Source organism: Eufriesea mexicana, unplaced genomic scaffold (genome assembly GCF_001483705.2).
Source record: "Eufriesea mexicana isolate 0111107269 unplaced genomic scaffold, ASM148370v2 scaffold1902, whole genome shotgun sequence".
Taxonomy (NCBI): Eukaryota; Metazoa; Arthropoda; class Insecta; order Hymenoptera; family Apidae; genus Eufriesea; species Eufriesea mexicana.
The window spans coordinates 471,640-487,908 of record NW_016909996.1 but is presented as its reverse complement, the minus strand read 5'-3'; the positions used below and the strand labels follow the sequence as shown (position 1 = coordinate 487,908).

Below are 16,269 nucleotides of genomic sequence, written 5' to 3'. Positions count from 1 at the left end.
CGACCAACGGGAAGGCACTTGGGCAAATTACGTGCCGAGTTGGCCGTCGTATCTAGCACGCAGGGCACACACCACCTTCGTATCCTCGTTTCTGTCTATCCGCGCCACTACAAAGACAGATCGTTTAAAAGTTACTTTATCCTTATTACAAGAACTTTAACTTTCTTTCCCTCTACTGCTTAATCCTATGATATGTTCGCATTCGTTATGTATATATATAAGATTATTACGTAAAGTAACACAATCGCTCTATCGATCATTCTCTCGCTCATTCCCTCTCTCTCTCTCTCTCTCTCTCTCTCTCTCTCTCTCTCTCTCTCTTTCTTGCTTTCTCTCAGCATCGTACGTTCCGTGTTTACGTTTCTTTCCCACACGTTCTCACTCGCACATCGCATTCACGCACTCGTTCATTGCCATTCTCGTCTAGGATATTAGACTCTCCTTAACAAGATACATAATTAAATGTATATGCTCGCCTTTTCGCGACGCGCCAATGATAAAACATAAATACACGCTTCTTAGGGCACCTTTGGTATTAAGCTTGATGTACTCGTCTTCGTCTCTTTTGTATCTCTATATTATGCAATTTCGTCTACGAGCCACCGCGTCTGTCTTCGCTATTTCGTTTCGTTCCGTTTTCAGCCGCATCGCACACGCGGATCGTGGATCGAGGATCGTGTGCACGCGTGTCACGCCTCCGTCGAATTAGTTGTCTCGGAATTAACGCACGCGATTCGGCTCCGCTGCTGATTCGCTCGCGAAACGTGAAATAACAAATGCCTCGATTCGAATCGAGATCCACGCGATCGCGAGTATCGGCATAGTCCGCGATTTCGACCTTCCGCACGAGCGCATGATTTTAATCTGTTAACCGGGAGACGGATGGATGGTCGGATTATAAAAATCTTCGAACCTTATGTAATATATAATTCGTCTTTTTACTTTCAAGAAGAGGTTACTTTCGATGCGAATTTCATTTTTAAGTATCCCTGAAGTACTCTGCTTCAACTACATACGCCTCTAGATCTTTCTAACACAAGCTTGGGCTTTTCTCTCTGTACATCGTCTATTCCTTTCATACCGACACGATCTACCGGATCGATGTTTAACAAATTTTATGATTTTCTTCGCGAGAGGAAATTTATTACATTCGGTGGTCCATGATTTCGCGGGTTGGAATGAAACTGTGTTATTTATTTCTATCGAATCGTAGCTCGCAGGTGAAGGAGTTAAAACGTTGAGAAATACGTTGCAAAGTATGCTGGAAAATACGATGCACACTGGCGAAAATTGCTTTCCCTTTACTCTACGATTTGGCGTTCTTATCGCTTTCATCGTGTTCGCTTAAAAAAGTAAAATAGATACTCTTTCTCTATACTTTTCTCCGTTCTTATCATTTATCGCTTTCGTTTTACGCACACGGAACGGCAAAATAGAAATTCATTTGCTTAACAAGCTCGACGCTCGAATAAATCGGATAGCTCCGCGAACCATCGCGCTCGGTTCGCCGAGTATCTCGGTTAACAGATTAAAAAAAGCTGCATACAACGAAACTACTCGGTTTCTCCGGGAGTAACAGCGTCACGCGTGTGCTACGATAAATTTTCAACGCGTGTCGTCTCTTGCCAAAACAATTTGTCGGAAAACAGCGCGGGGCTCGATTTTCCTAAAAGAATCTTCCGCGACTGTGGACTCTGTGTGTTCCTCTGTGTACGTGTGAACAAGTATTACATATATGCGTGCGCGTGTGACTTCAACAGTGCCTTCCTGCCTTTACGCTTTTCTCCTCTCTCCGTATGTATGTGTAAATACGTATATATCTACGTACTTACGCGTATGGTACGTATATGTGTATGATGTATATATGAATTTCGGTATGCGTGTACATGTATATATGTATGTATGCGTTTCACAGATGTGTCCGTGTATGCGTGTGGTACGAAACGAAATCGTGTCACGGGCGTCGAAATCGCGACGCGTGACCGCCTCGGCGTGGAAATTCGTTCGAGCGTCGCGACGCCCCGCGCGAGTTCACACCGACGCGGTTCTTCCGCCGTTTCATCCCGTCTTTCGTGTGTCTCTGTTGTGTCTCTTTCCTTCGTGTATCCCTCTCGTTTTTCCTCCATTTCCTTCGTACTTCCATTGTTCTTCCATCTTTTTTTTTTTTTTACTTTTTTTCTGTTTTTTATTTTTGTTTTTCGTGTCTCTCGCTTCGTCGTCGTCGTTGATCGCAATCAAGACTCGGTGGAAAATAAATAGACAAGGTAGTACACGGCTAATCGAAATAGATCGATAAGTTAAGTCGTTAAAAAATATATATACCTAGGAATATCATATATACGCGATTATTTTGGGCCCCGCGCGAGTCGCGAATCTAAATACGCCGTTGCTCCGCGCAATTTATAAGAATTCTTTTTTTTTTCTCTTCCTCAATTTTCGCTTCCCTACTGTGGTGCTGCTTAAGCGAGACAAGGCTGGAACCATACACACAGACACCCCTGTCTCGTCTTTGTTAATTCCTGATCTTTCCCATCTTTCCTCCCTTTTCCTTCCTGCGTGTGTGTTTGTCTGTTTACTACTCTTTGTGTATGTACTCGAATGCTTATTTCCCGTTTCTCTATTTCCTTTTCTCCGTTCCTGTTTACGTGCTTTTTACTTTCCTCTTTGTTCCCTACATCCCCACCCCTAGCCGTCCTACGCGTCTTTCGCTCCGGTTCTTCCCCGCGGCCATCTTGCAGCCGCCATCTTGGTTCTTCCGTCTTCGCAACGATTTCTCGAGCAACTGGTCGCCGATTCGCTCTGGAAACCAGCTGCCGCGGAATCGTGGTGCCGTGGAATACTCGTCTGTCGACGTTTTCCCCGTTACTATTGCGAAAACACTGAATCCGATTGCCGATCGTTGCATTCCGGGGTGTAAGCACGCACGGTCTTCCCTCGTTCCTCTTACATGCCGTTGATGTCGATCTTAAGGTTGCCCGTTTTCTTCTCTCTTTGATCCCTGCAAGCATCATCGAATCGATTAATGGGTGCCGATGGAAAAGTCGGAAAGAAACACGAATACACCGGGTGACTCATTTCACTCGCGAGATGTTCCCATTCTTTACCTTCCGACGCATTTCTCCCTCGGCCGATCTTCGACAGATCGCGCCGAGTTTCTCTACGAACGATGGACGTACGGCTTCGGAGAAGGGATTGAAAGAAAAGTTTTTCGGACAGCGTTCCAGCAACGTTCGAGCCGACAGAAGACGGTGAGACGAGGCACGACGAATGGAAACGCGAGGCCATGTCTATCGTCTCGAGTCGTCGGTGGAAAGCAAAAAAGGGAGAGAAAAGAAAAAATCGTAGTAGGACGAGGGATACGAAATCGTTGTCGGCGTTCGATCGACGCGAAATCGGAACGGGTGAAGTATGAAACGAGCGCTCGCTCGACCGCTCATCGCGCATCGTTTGTCACCATTCCGCCACTTTCACGGTTTTTGCCCGCGACACCTCGTTGATTTACAGCTCGCGGGGAGGATAGCTCGCTGGCCGATCGAACATCGCCGCGTTTCCGAGAATCGCGTGGCCACGGGCTAGCCGCTTGCCCGAATCGGCCAATTTCTTCTTCTTTCCGATATCTTTTCCCCTATTCTTCCACTCCGTTTCTGGCTGACAACACGCAGTGCGCTTTCGAAAGAGAGAGTCGTTCATTTTTTCGAACGTGCTACGATTCTGAGAAAAATTGCGAAATATCGACATTTCCCATAGTACTTTTACCACGGCATCGTGAAATTTGTCACCTGATAAAATTAGGGAGTACTCTAACGCTAGAGCTACCGATCAGCATCGAGTACCTAAACACGATGTAAATTATCGATGATAATCAAAGCAGAACAATAAAAATCAATATTAATTTTGTAAAAGCAACTGCACAGTCGTAACAATCGCAAAGATAAAAAGACTAAAATCTTTTTTGACTCCTTCGGCAGTTCCAGCTTTACAAAATCTCCTTTGAATCTTTGATTCCTTCGAATAAAGATTAACACCCGAGTTAATACGACGTATAGATCTCTTATTTCAAAAAGAACGACACGAAAGGACGTTACATCACGCCTACGAGTTTCGTCATACGTTGAAAAGAACACCGTACAACTATAATGGTACCAGCATAACGCTCACGGAGACACCTACTCGAGCGTGATCCATTAATTTCGCAACGTGTCGCGAAGTCCTTGGAAAATCCTGCTGTCAAAAAATTCCTCTTTCCCTCGGAGCACCGTGCACGCGTGTCATTTCGATAATTCGGAAACACTCGACCGACGATCCCGAAGAAGATTGTCAACGCCGGTTGCTCTCTGATCAGCCATGATCGCGACTGCGAGCGAGCAGAAATAAACGCTCGGCGAACATCCGGTTTTCGAGCGTTGGTCGCGGGTTTACCGATTTACCGCGGTCTAGTCGTGGCGTTTTAACGAATCCGTCATTGTCCCGCGGAACGAAAGCCAGAGACAACCTACATTTCGTCCCTTTTCCCGCGAACGTGCCTCTTCCCACGGCGGAGGAAGAAGAGACGCCTTGCCATTGAGTAATTTACGTACCTCATTAGGCCGTGACTGCATCCGGACTGAAAAGCTCCCTCTCTCTTTCTCTCTCTCTCTCTCTCTATTTTTCCCTTTTCTTCCATTTCTCTATTATCTCTTTTCAGCGGCGCTTTCAGCGCGGAGAGAGGGATCGCGGTTGAGGATGGAGCGAAGGTAGATACAGGACGGTCGCGTCGCGTTTTGGTCCACGACAGGAGATCAAAAGACGGAGGAAGACGGATAACGAGATGGACAGAGAGGAAGAAACGTTGGTCTATCGCATCGGATATTCCTTCAGCAGCCACGTCCGTCTTGGCGTCGCGCTGCCAAGGCGTCTCCGTTCCGGTTAAGCGAAATGAATTAGCGACGATGCGTCTCGTCCCACGCTGCCCAGTCCCAAAAGCAGATTCCATCGATCCTCTAATTTCACCGGAGGGAAGGTCGGCCAATCTGGCCTGCTTTTTTCCACAACACACCCGCTTCTGCCCGATCGAATCGTGTTTTCGCGAGGACGAGGTGTTGCTTTCGCGACCTATATTCCTCGGGTTGTCGGTTGCACGTTCTAGTTCTAGTTTCAGAGTGTTACCGTACCTACTACGTTTACCTATATTTCTCTCTTCCATTTTATTTCTTTTTTTTTTTTTTAGGAAATTTTATTATTCATTTCGATAATTTTTTATTCGACAATTAAGTTTCTTTTTACGAGTTTCTTGATTATTTATTTTTACATTTTACCGTTATCACGGATCCTTTATATCGATATCGCGAATGTTAGTTGCTCGAGAAATGCGTTATATATTCGAGTTATAAACGATCGGTTCGCGTTGAATGCCGTTAAATTAGGTTCGCGGAGGACAAAGAAAACGGAGAAGAGATCGAGAGCGATCTAGAGATCGTGCGTGCACGATGATACGAGAACTCATCGCGAAACTCACCGTGAAAACAAGATGCTTTGCTTTAGAACCGTACAAGTATATCCGTCTGTAGCTCGGCTTTTCCGTTCCTTTAATCCGATTCCTCGATAAATCCTGCTTCATGAGTATAAAGCGTTCTTTCTGCGACGGTCGCGGAATATTTTGTTTCATAATTAATTATATCTCGCGATTAATCGACTATTCGAAATAATATTCGTCTATTTCCCGAAAATTCAAAAAATATTTCCAAAATATATTAATAAATATATTTCACGCGTCTCTCCGTTCTCTTGCAATTTTAGGGGGTCTATAGTCTGCCAATTGCTTTAAAATTCGTCCATCTGAAAATGACAATTTTTTAAAAACAAGTTTCACATTCTTTTAATTATTAAGTTTCATTAGATTGTTCTGTCCTCGAACAAACGCTCATTCGTTTCGCAAAAGTACCAAAGCGGATAGTACTCTCGAGCTTCACCCGTTTCATTACCTTCTGCAAATTATTCGATTCGCAGATATCCGACCTTCCCCCGGGAATCTCGCTGCGAGCAACAAGATCTGAGCGAAAAGCGCGGATACGGTGCAAGGGAGTCGCATATCAAAAGATCACGTCCAGGAAACGAAATGTAAAAGATGACAGAAAACAGACAGGGACGGAGCAAAAATGAACGAGTACTATGCATCTCAAGCGTGTGAAAAAAAAAGTCACAGTGAAAGACCGAGCAGATTCTGAACGAAAATCGACAACAGAGAGGGAGGGCAGAGGGAACAGGTAACAGGTACGCGCGGAGTGTTCCCGTGACGATCTTCGCGCGCCATTTTCGTCCCGAAATTCTTCCAGATCGCTTCGTTTCCGAGAAGGAATCTCGTCGAGAGGACGATCCGTCATAAACGAAACTCCCTCAAGGTGACTTGGAAACTTCCAGTCTTTCTGAACAGCGTAGAGCTACTCTTTTTACCTTGGTCCCATATATCACCGTGCTTTATCCCGCGTGTCCTGATCTATTTCGGGATGAGATCGTTCAGGTGCTCGCTCCTTGGACCATCCAAGGTTATTCGAAGTATCGCGACGCTTTGTCGCGTGAAAAGATTCGAAAGGAACACTCCGCGTTGCATTGTTCGTCACCGATACGCACTGGAAGCTGGCAAATGGAATCTGGCGGATGAATAGACGGGACAGAACGGAATTCGGAATGGAATAGACGAATCACGGCAGAGAGAATCGGGTAACCTCGAACGGGAGACCGGAGAATTGAGAAAGACAAAGAAAAAATGGGGGGAAAAAGAGAAAAAGGAGAGAGAGGATAAACAGAGCAGAAAGAGGAAGAAAAAGTTAGAGTTTCCGATCGAGGATCGATCGCGCTCGATCGATCGTCGCGCGACACACGCGTGTGCTGCTACCGGAAACGCTGTGTCTTGGACCGACGACGACGGAAATGTGGCGCTGCGATCGATTGCAACCGAACAGCGGGCTAATTGGCCGCGAGTCTACTGCTGAGGCCACTGTACTGTAGGGAGCTGTGGTAAAATGCCCCTGAGAAGTATCGGGAAAGTGGAGAAATATTTACAAATGTTATTACGTGCTGTTATGCTATTAATGCACGGGTCGGCCGTGAAACGGTAGCATTCGGGAAGCGGAAGTCCTCTGCCGCGAGAAGGGAGAGATAGCGAAGGGCGAAGAGTAAATTTTTCTCGCCTTCAGCAGACGTTGTTTTCCGAGGAAAATAATTGGGTCGATTATCCCTAGTTACGCGATGATTTTTGACACGCGTAATCGTATTTCTGTATTTGATCGGGATTTAAAGGGGAGAGGAGACGTCGAGTACGGGAGAGTTAGACAGAAGAGCGTGGTGGGATGAAACATTCGCATAACAGAGAGCAAAACATTCGCAGGTCTCCAGATTAAATACAGAAATATCGATCTCCGGCAAGATCCAGTCGAGCCAATTATTACAATTATTCTCGTCTCGAACAACGAAGCTAGGCAGTTTACTCCTGACCTTAAACTTTCTCTCACCTAAACGGGGTGATCATCATCCCCTTGCCGACTCTACCGTGATCACCAGGCCACCCTAGATGCGTGACAGGAGAGCAAATGGAGCAACAGTGACACATCCGGTCAAGCCTGTCTCGATGGTTCCTACGCTCTATGGGAGAGGGAGCAAAAGAGTGGCTACAAGATCCTCGTTCCTTCCAGAGGCATTTCGTCCAACTCCCCACGGTAATACTGCGATGTCCGTCAACGAAAACGCAGATCTGTGCTTCGTGCAGTCTCATTGGAATCGTCGGTGGTTCCTCTTTGGTGGATCAATGATGCAAACGGGGGGATGCAAATGGCAGAGAACGATGGCTGGATCGACTGGAGGGACACATCGATAGGCCCATAAAGAAAATCCCGATGCCACCCTTCAGTCGGGGTTCGGAAGAACGAAAGAAAACGGGGGGATAGAACGAAAATAAACGCGTGGTGGCGATTACGGGGGGCCTTTTCTGTCAACGAAGACGAGAAACGAGGCAAAAACGGAGGCAAAAATCGAGGTAAGAATCGAGATAAGAACGGTGGTGAAAATCGAGGCAATAGTCGAGACAAGAATGCAGGCAAAAGTCGAAACAAAAATCGAGACAAGAATGGAGAGAAGAATGGGGACAAGAATCGAGATAGGGTGTCGCACAGGGTGCTGCGTTTTCGTCGGGATGTTCACACGGTGTCTGTAGCGGCTAGCGTAGCATAAAATGAAACCTACTTCGATCCAGAGATTTGTAAAGCCCACCTCGGCCATTTTTGACTTTGCATATTCGATTCGTATTGCTCCCCGGTCGGAGGAGAGGAGAAAGGATCCTTGGAGAGTGGCCATCGCCTGGGCCGCGTAGCGAACGTCTTGGTATTCGACAAAGGCCACTGGCGACCCTCCCTTCGTGTGCATACGAAGCCGGGAGAAACCAGGAAAACTGTGCATAAATAAGAGAAGCGTACAATACGTGCTCTAGTTAGTTATGACAGACGGTACTCTGGTCAAAAGAGAAGGGCCTCTGTGTGTACGTGTGAATGTCTATTTGTTCGTTTGTTTCGTTGTCGTTGCTTGGCGAGGATTCGGTGACGCTGATCGAACAGCGAGACGAGGCATCGTGACGCTATCTTCGAAAAACTTCCGTCGATCCATAGAAAAGCGACGTGACGTTAGAGACTGGTCTGATCGTCGGGGGACAAGCACGGAAGATTCGCAAGGAGAAGTACACAGGGTTTAGTAATTTTAGTTTTTAATTTAACCCTCTGCCTCGTGATTCTTCTAACCAGCGTACAGGTTGCTCGTAAATTATGCAAGAAGCGACAAAGAAACCGTGCACTTCTAAATTCCATTTTGCATCCGATTTTAATTCGTCATTGCAATGAGTTCTCCAGCTGCTCTTAAATTCTATCCCGTTTCGAATTCGTCTTTGATCCACGACTCGGAGGCAGATGGTTAACGAACACGCTTTGTTAGAGGTACAAAGACAAGGTGAAAGAAGCCACTTCCAATTATCAAAGTTCAAGCTGAGCATCGGCGAAGCAAGCTCATCGACTCGGTTTCGCGTGTATCAAGATTTTCTATCCCGATTACCGAGCAATTTATATGCTAGCAGGACTGATGCACCGATCACGACGCCATTACGGGAAACGTCGACATCGACCGCGCTCCATTTGCCGGGGTTCCATCGAATCTCGATGCTTCCGGTTATGGCGGGCCTGTCCACGGTTGCTTTCACTGCTTTCTTTTCCCTCGCCTCCGTTCCAAGCAATTCGCGAAATGTCTCGTGATTCGCGACTGTTCCGACAACTGACTCCACACGTGCGATACTTCTATTCAGTATGCTTCCTACCTGGATCCGCCATTTTTACGTTTTATTTATTTATTTATTCGTATCTGTTTGATGTTGCGAATTGTTATACAAAGTTATTAACTATGTACGTGTATTATTACTGGTATCGTTAAAGCATTCGAAACTCGCGCGTTGCCTGAAATTATACCATATTTATAATTTAATCACGGGAAATTTAATTTAGAGATAATTAGGTGAACATAAAAACAGAGAAATTGAATAAAAGTATAGAATTGAAAATCGAATCACGAAAAATGGTGCCTAGGGACGGCTGGTGCCTAGGGACGGGCTTTCCGTTCAAGCCTCAGTGGTCTGTACGGCCCAGAAGGTACCTAACTATGGCGTGAACGGAACGGAACGTAAAACCAACGTGACGTTTAACAGGAATAAATTTGCAAATTTTCAAAATTCGGAGTACCTTTCTCTCGTGATATCTCTTTCTGTAGATACTCACCGATCTCCTCGCTATTTAACATAGCAGATACGATATATATGCCGATTTAATATAATAGAAACTTTAATATAATAGAATCTCTGTTTCCAGAAATGTACAAAAATTGGAAAATGCACGGAACATCCAAGTATCGCACGTGCGGAACAGGAACGAGTCTCGTACCTTGTCATGCTCGCGATGCTCGTTCGCTGTTTCCTCGTGAACACCGTGTGCGTTTTGCAGCGTACGTGTGTGTCTGTGTGTGTACCAGGGTGTGTTAATCAATGCCACTAAATATCTCGATACTGATAATACGGTTACGGGTACTAGCACAGGTGCGTCTTACGGCTACGAGCTACGACTGGTGGCAAAAAATGAATCAGCGGATGTCAGTGATATACATTTCTTGGAGGCAGTGCTGTTAATTCGGTTTTAAGAAGCACTCGATACGTCCAACATCTCGATACGTGACAAGCTCCCTTGGACACATCTGCTCGATATTATACACGTACGCATGTTGGTGGAGTAGATGTAAGAAATTTATCACGTGGCCTGAAAAGGTCTACACGCAGTGGGTGAGTTTTCCCACTGTGGAAGGAAACCCAAAAATTCTGGGTCAGTTGTCGAGAAGAGACGTACCCAACCAAGATAGCAGAATTAATTGCTTCCATTAGCGCTGAAAAGGGGGCTACTTCCAAAGAACGCGACTTATTAAGACTAAGCGGATTTCTTGCAATGACGCTTCTGCGATTCGCTACCAAACATGTAGCTCAGTTTGTCTTGAAGTTTGCTTTAACAGATTACGAAAAGGGAGAGATTTGACTTCCAAGATATTTATCATATCGGTGTACGAATTTGTCTCAACGAATGGCCCTGCATATCCGAATTCAACAGTTTCTGGATACTTGTATGCCTCGGTGTTAACTCACACGGCTAGGAATGGTTTAGGAATGCTCCAGATGTTGGACGCTGTGTGTATTTACGTGTGCGATTTATAGAGCGGTGCACTTCGAATTAGTTCACTATCGACGGCTAGCTTCTTGATGGCTTTGCGTCGTCGTATCAAGGATGTCCTGCTGTTATCTACAGTGACAATGGGACGAATGTCTAAGTAACATGCTTAACACATTAAACGCCACGCCGGTCCCTAGGGTTCAGGCCTCGCCAGTCCATACGGCCCCGAAAGGCCCGCATGGCGGCTAACAGTGCCGTGAACGGAACCGCATGTAAAACCGGCGTGGCGTTTAACGTGTTAATCGTACAGATTTTTAAAAGTTAGCCAAAACGGTAGCTACAGAAAAAATAGAATGGATTCTTAATCCGCCTGCGGCAGCTTGGTGGGGAGGATTTTGGGAACGTCTAAATGGTATATCGAAACGATTTTTGAGATGTACACTGAATAAGAGATGCCTAGATCACGAATAGATGTTCACAGTTCTCTTAAATTATTACGACACCGTGCCTTTATCATCGTCCATGTTTCTACAAGAAATTAAGGAAGTTGACGTGATAGATCTGGGTAAAATTGAGACTCGTCAATTAAATAAGAGATTTACATATAGACTGAAAGACGACTTGAGAAAGAGATTCCGTACTGGGATATTTAGGAGCTCTAGCTCATCAGAGAAGTAAAGTCAAAAGTAATCGCAACATAAAAATCGGCAATGATTTATTAATTTGAAACGCGTAGACTGACGTTAGCGCGAGTTAAAGGTACTATTAAAGGTGCAGATGGCTGGGTAGCGTGTGGTTCGACTAACGACTGCCACAGGAGAATTGGTACGAGCTATACAACGTGTACACCCGTTAGAGTTATCGTATGATAAGGATACCTGTGCGAATGAAACTTTGATGTCTAAATGTAAGAAGAGCCAAACTGAACATGAGGTGGATCCGGCACATGATGTAAAAACAACGAGGAGTGGAAGAACCGTGAATGCACCAGAGCGTTTAAAATACGATTCATTTTAATATTGCCTTTTGTAAGCTAGATTCATTTTAGTAGCATTCTTCTTGTTTTACTGTGTGCGTTTTATGAGAATGGTACGAGTGGAGAGGAGTTATTGAAATTGGAAAGAAATTGTAGTTCAATTTCAATGGTGGGAGGATGTTGGAGTAGACGTAAGAAATTTATCACGTGGCCTGAAAGGGTCTACGTGTAGTGGGAGAGTTTTCCCACTGTGGAAGAAGGCCCAAAAATCCTGGTTCAGTTGTCGAGGTGAGACGTACTCTGTTAGACGTGCTCCCTCGAGTAAAATAAAGCCTAAATAAAGCCTTTAACCTCTGTTGCGATACGGTCAGTTTTATTTTGCTCACGCTTTTAATTTTTACCCAGTTCCTATTAATTCGACATATGTACTGACGAATGGGAAGCCGGTTAGAACGTTAACCCTCTATGGTGTCACGTGAGTTTGAGATCACGCGTGTCCATTTCTTATCTTTCGTTTCATTTCATCCGATTACCATCGCGTTATTAATCTTTTCGCGGCACGATGGTCATCAGACTTTGGGCCAGGAAAAAGAAAAAATATTGCGGGAATCGTGATTGTTGCGGTCCCAAGATCGAATGTCCCAAGCTAAATGGAGGACTCTTTACGTCCTTATTGCCAGCGTCCCTTAATTCGTATACACTCGTTATCACTTAGTCACCACTTGAGTGAACCCTAGCGAGGGTCAATAAATTACCCTTAAGACGATAGGCATAAGGACCCAAAGTATTTAAACATCCACCACCACAGAAAGGCGTCGAAGCTAACAAACATCCCCGATATTATTCACAACCAATAAGAAGACACACACCAACCAATCAGTAGACACACAAAACTTATAAAACCACCGAGACAGCAGTCACGAAGGAGTTCTCTTAAAAATCCCAAGAAGACAAGACAAACATCACAGACCCACGACAATCAATCAGAACTCTTTAGTTCACCCCTAACCAGGTCAAGCTCTATTAATTTAGAGTAGGTTGCATCTCTGCAATATTGTCGCATCCACGTAAACGGGCCTTACGATCCCGCGAAACTGCCACCGTGAGAGTTGCAGTGTTCGGGACGCAACAGTGATTCTTCTTTGGATACAGAGGGTTAAGGCCGCGTTAGAACGCGTGCACTGTACAGAGAGAGAGGAAATGCGGCTGATTCGGCGTTGACCCATATCGTTCTCTTAAATTCCTAGCCGCGTAATTGTTTCCAGAGCGGGGTATGGTAGATTTGTCATTTCCAGTTCATTGCACTATGGCCTGGATGCGCTTGCAAAAATCCCGCCATTCCGATTTCGGTGTTAATTAACGTTTTGCCTTCGCTCCACTTACCCCTTTACGATTCTACGCGAATATTTCACGTCTTCGACTAAATATTTCAAGACTGCGCTCTTAGTCCTCAAATTTCTTAAAATCTGGATCCTCGTTCCTTAATATTTCGATCATCTCAAAATCAAAACGAGTACTGTCAAAAATACCTCGAACCGCTTGATACTCGAATAATTTATTTCTCTTTTAAAAGATTATTATTTCACGAAGTCAAGGACTCTATTAAAAAACGAAAATCATTTTTAGAATCTCGAAAGCTGACAATAGGATCGGAAGGTGAAGAATAGCAGCGAGGACACGAAGCCAAGGAAGAAAATAGGATGGACGCGCGACATCGATGGAAATAAGAATCGCAAAGGGGTGAAGCCACCCCGAACTGCACCAGACCGGCCATTCACGTCGCGAAGCGAAGCTGCAGGCCAACGCTTCTTGCGCTGGATATGAATGAACTGGATATGACGTCAGTTGTCCGTATCTGACGCAACGTGTCCGTATCGATTTGCTCTTCGGTGCCGAAATAGCCCGCGAGCATAGAAACCGCGAGTCGAACCTGGCCTCGTCATCCACGCCGCGTTTTCTCTCGACCCGAAGCCTTCTTTTTCGGGGTTAAATCGACCTCGATTCCACCCTCTACCCCTGTCCTTTAGTCCTTCCATCGAGACATCGCCGGTCGTCGAAGACTCCGAGCGGAAACGAGCGAAATCGAGCGCGTCAACGCGACGGGAAGAGAGATAGGAGTGCTTTCTCCGCGTTTCGCATAATTAGCCCGCGGAATCTCGTTACACAGCGAATCACGAACTTCCACGTATGAATTCGCGAACAGCTGCTGCTATGCTCGAGTTTATTACACGCGTTCGTACGCGCCGGAAGACGTCTACGAATTTTGGGGATGCACGTATGCGGATTACGCGTGCACGTTTCCGGCACGTTTCCAGTTCGTTCCTATCGGTAATGCATTCTCATCGAGTCGTTTCTATAATGTTTCCGGGGTAGAGTATTCGATATTCTTGCTTATCGTTCGGAGTATCGGGATGTTCGATTCGGAGACGGTGAAACGAGATTTCCATTCTTGCAGGAGTTAGGTGACGTGATTCTGTTGGTGCTCATAAGCGACATTGGTGCTCGTAGTCATGATTGCGGATTTTTGCACTGTTTCTATGTTGGCTAGTTCCTGACCAATTGGAAGATACCGTTTCGGGAACGTAAAAGACTAAACGTGAGACTGCGGATTATCGAGGTAACCGAATAGAGATGAGAGAAATAAATGACTTTAAGCAAGACCGATTTTTGATAATATCAATTGGTCGTAAGGTACATTCGGGTATTTAAAGTAACTACGAAAAATATGGGACCGAAATGAAGCTGAATTATCTTGAAATTTGTTAAAGAGAAGAAAGGAAGCGATATTTCTCGGTCACAAAAATATTCAGTCTATGTAGCCAGTATAAAATATAAGCAAAGAATAAGCGTATAAAGAGAACGAAACGGGGAACGAAATTGTTCGTGTATTCGATTACTTTTGCACGAGACTACGAATTTTTCCGCGAGAAAACGTATCTCGACGAGCTTTAACTCGCAAATGAAACTTGAAATAAACAACGATCCTTCAAGGTACTCGTAAGTCCCGGATACGGAGCACCAAACCACCTAATCCTTCAAGAGTTACCACGCTAGAGATATCCCTAGCCTCTCCGAATTTGCCAAGAGCGACTAGAAGCACGCGTAGACTAGCACTGTCTGCAGACACTTTGCATACGGCGATCTATATTGTCCTCCTACCCTTAACATCGTGTGTCGCATATCTTACGCCACTACACGGACTGGCCGCAGACCGTCTGCAGACAGGAGGAAAGCCCGTATGCTGATACGCAAACGGCGACCTTAAGGCTGGTTGCAGACGAGCGACGCGTCATCGTGATTCGTCGAGTTAACGTTTTCAATGATGCAGTGCTCACGATTGCGTAACACTCGAATCTACGCTCACGCGAAGTATTTCGCATTGCGAAATAGCGTGGCTCGTGCGTACCAGCCTTAAGTCTGCGCGCGCATCGACGCATTAACTGCCAATTGCTTCTTGAATTTTCTGGAAAATTTTCACCGATTTTCCAGAAAACTCGACGCAGATACGATTCGAGATATCACGCGTTAAATACGCGTGTATATCTCTCGACTTCGATTTGAGGTTAGGAAGAGAGATTTCGATTTGAGGTTATGTTACTCGGGATGTTCGAACGAATTTTGATATTACGGTGTACAGAGACGTGACAGCGGGGATTATGGCAGCTAATGGGTTAACAAGAACGTCGCGACGCTGTTGGTCGATCGGAGAAACGTGGAATTTCTCGGCTGCAACGAATCGCGATGCAACATGCGGCTACACGAGTACTCGGAGTCGTGGGAAGGTTCCGCATGGCGGGCCACGCGAAAATAATTCACCATGCGACCGCGAAACGTAATGTCCGCCGGAGATAACGTATTTCAACGTATTTCGAGACGACCATTTGCTCGTGTGTACGTGCAACTCGCATGCAGAACCACCGAGAATCCAAACAATTTTTTACGATTCGTACAAATTTTCGATATATTTTCCTCCCCTATTTTTTCCTTTTTATTGGTTTTTTGTTGCCTCTTCTTTTTTATCTTCTCCTTTTTCGCGTGCGTGGACGGAACGAAAAAATTTGGATAAATTCGAGTGACGAGCGATGCGGCTTCTGCACGCGGCTAGGAATTAAAAACTGCGGGATAAGCGCATCGTTTATGGAGCTTCTATTTTCAAGAGAAAGACTTTGAAAATCAGCGAAGCATGGCGTGGTTGTTTGACTGATTTCACTCGGTCTAATAAATCTCGTCGCACGCTTTCGAGATAATGCGCGACCGAGAGCCGCTGGATAGCTTGGATCGAAGCTGGATGAATTTCCAGTAGCGCTAAACTTTTCGATGACTCGGATACGCGGTCTCTCTATTACGAGGATTTTTGATAGCTTTGCAGAGCAAAAAGGGGGTAGCTACTACCTTTTTTATCATTTTAAATACCGACGTTCGGCAAAAATCCGACTATCTATCTAAATCGACAGCAAAATATAAATAGAATATGCAAAATATAATTAGAAAACATCGGTAAATTACATTTGCGAAATCGAAGGAAATTTTGCAAAATTCTTTCCTCGAAATGGAAGCTCCTCGGTCTTAAAATTCACG

The 16,269-nt window shown here is 45.3% G+C and overlaps 1 protein-coding gene across 2 annotated transcripts in view; it reads right to left on the bottom strand.

The window, feature by feature from the left end:
- Nucleotides 1–1,572: 1,572 nt before the first annotated feature.
- LOC108549365 (protein couch potato) overlaps nt 1,573–16,269 on the bottom strand; it is a 182,339-nt gene continuing 167,642 nt past the window's right edge. The window contains exons 8-9 of one of the 2 annotated variants that reach the window (XM_017902718.1): nt 8,215–8,419; nt 1,573–2,998 (exon numbers count right to left, since the gene is read on the bottom strand). In XM_017902718.1, coding sequence (XP_017758207.1) covers nt 2,966–2,998; nt 8,215–8,419 — 238 coding nt within the window. In that variant the 3' untranslated portion in view covers nt 1,573–2,965. The remainder of the gene's footprint in view (nt 2,999–8,214; nt 8,420–16,269) is intronic. The other variant, XM_017902719.1, reaches the window with a different exon arrangement.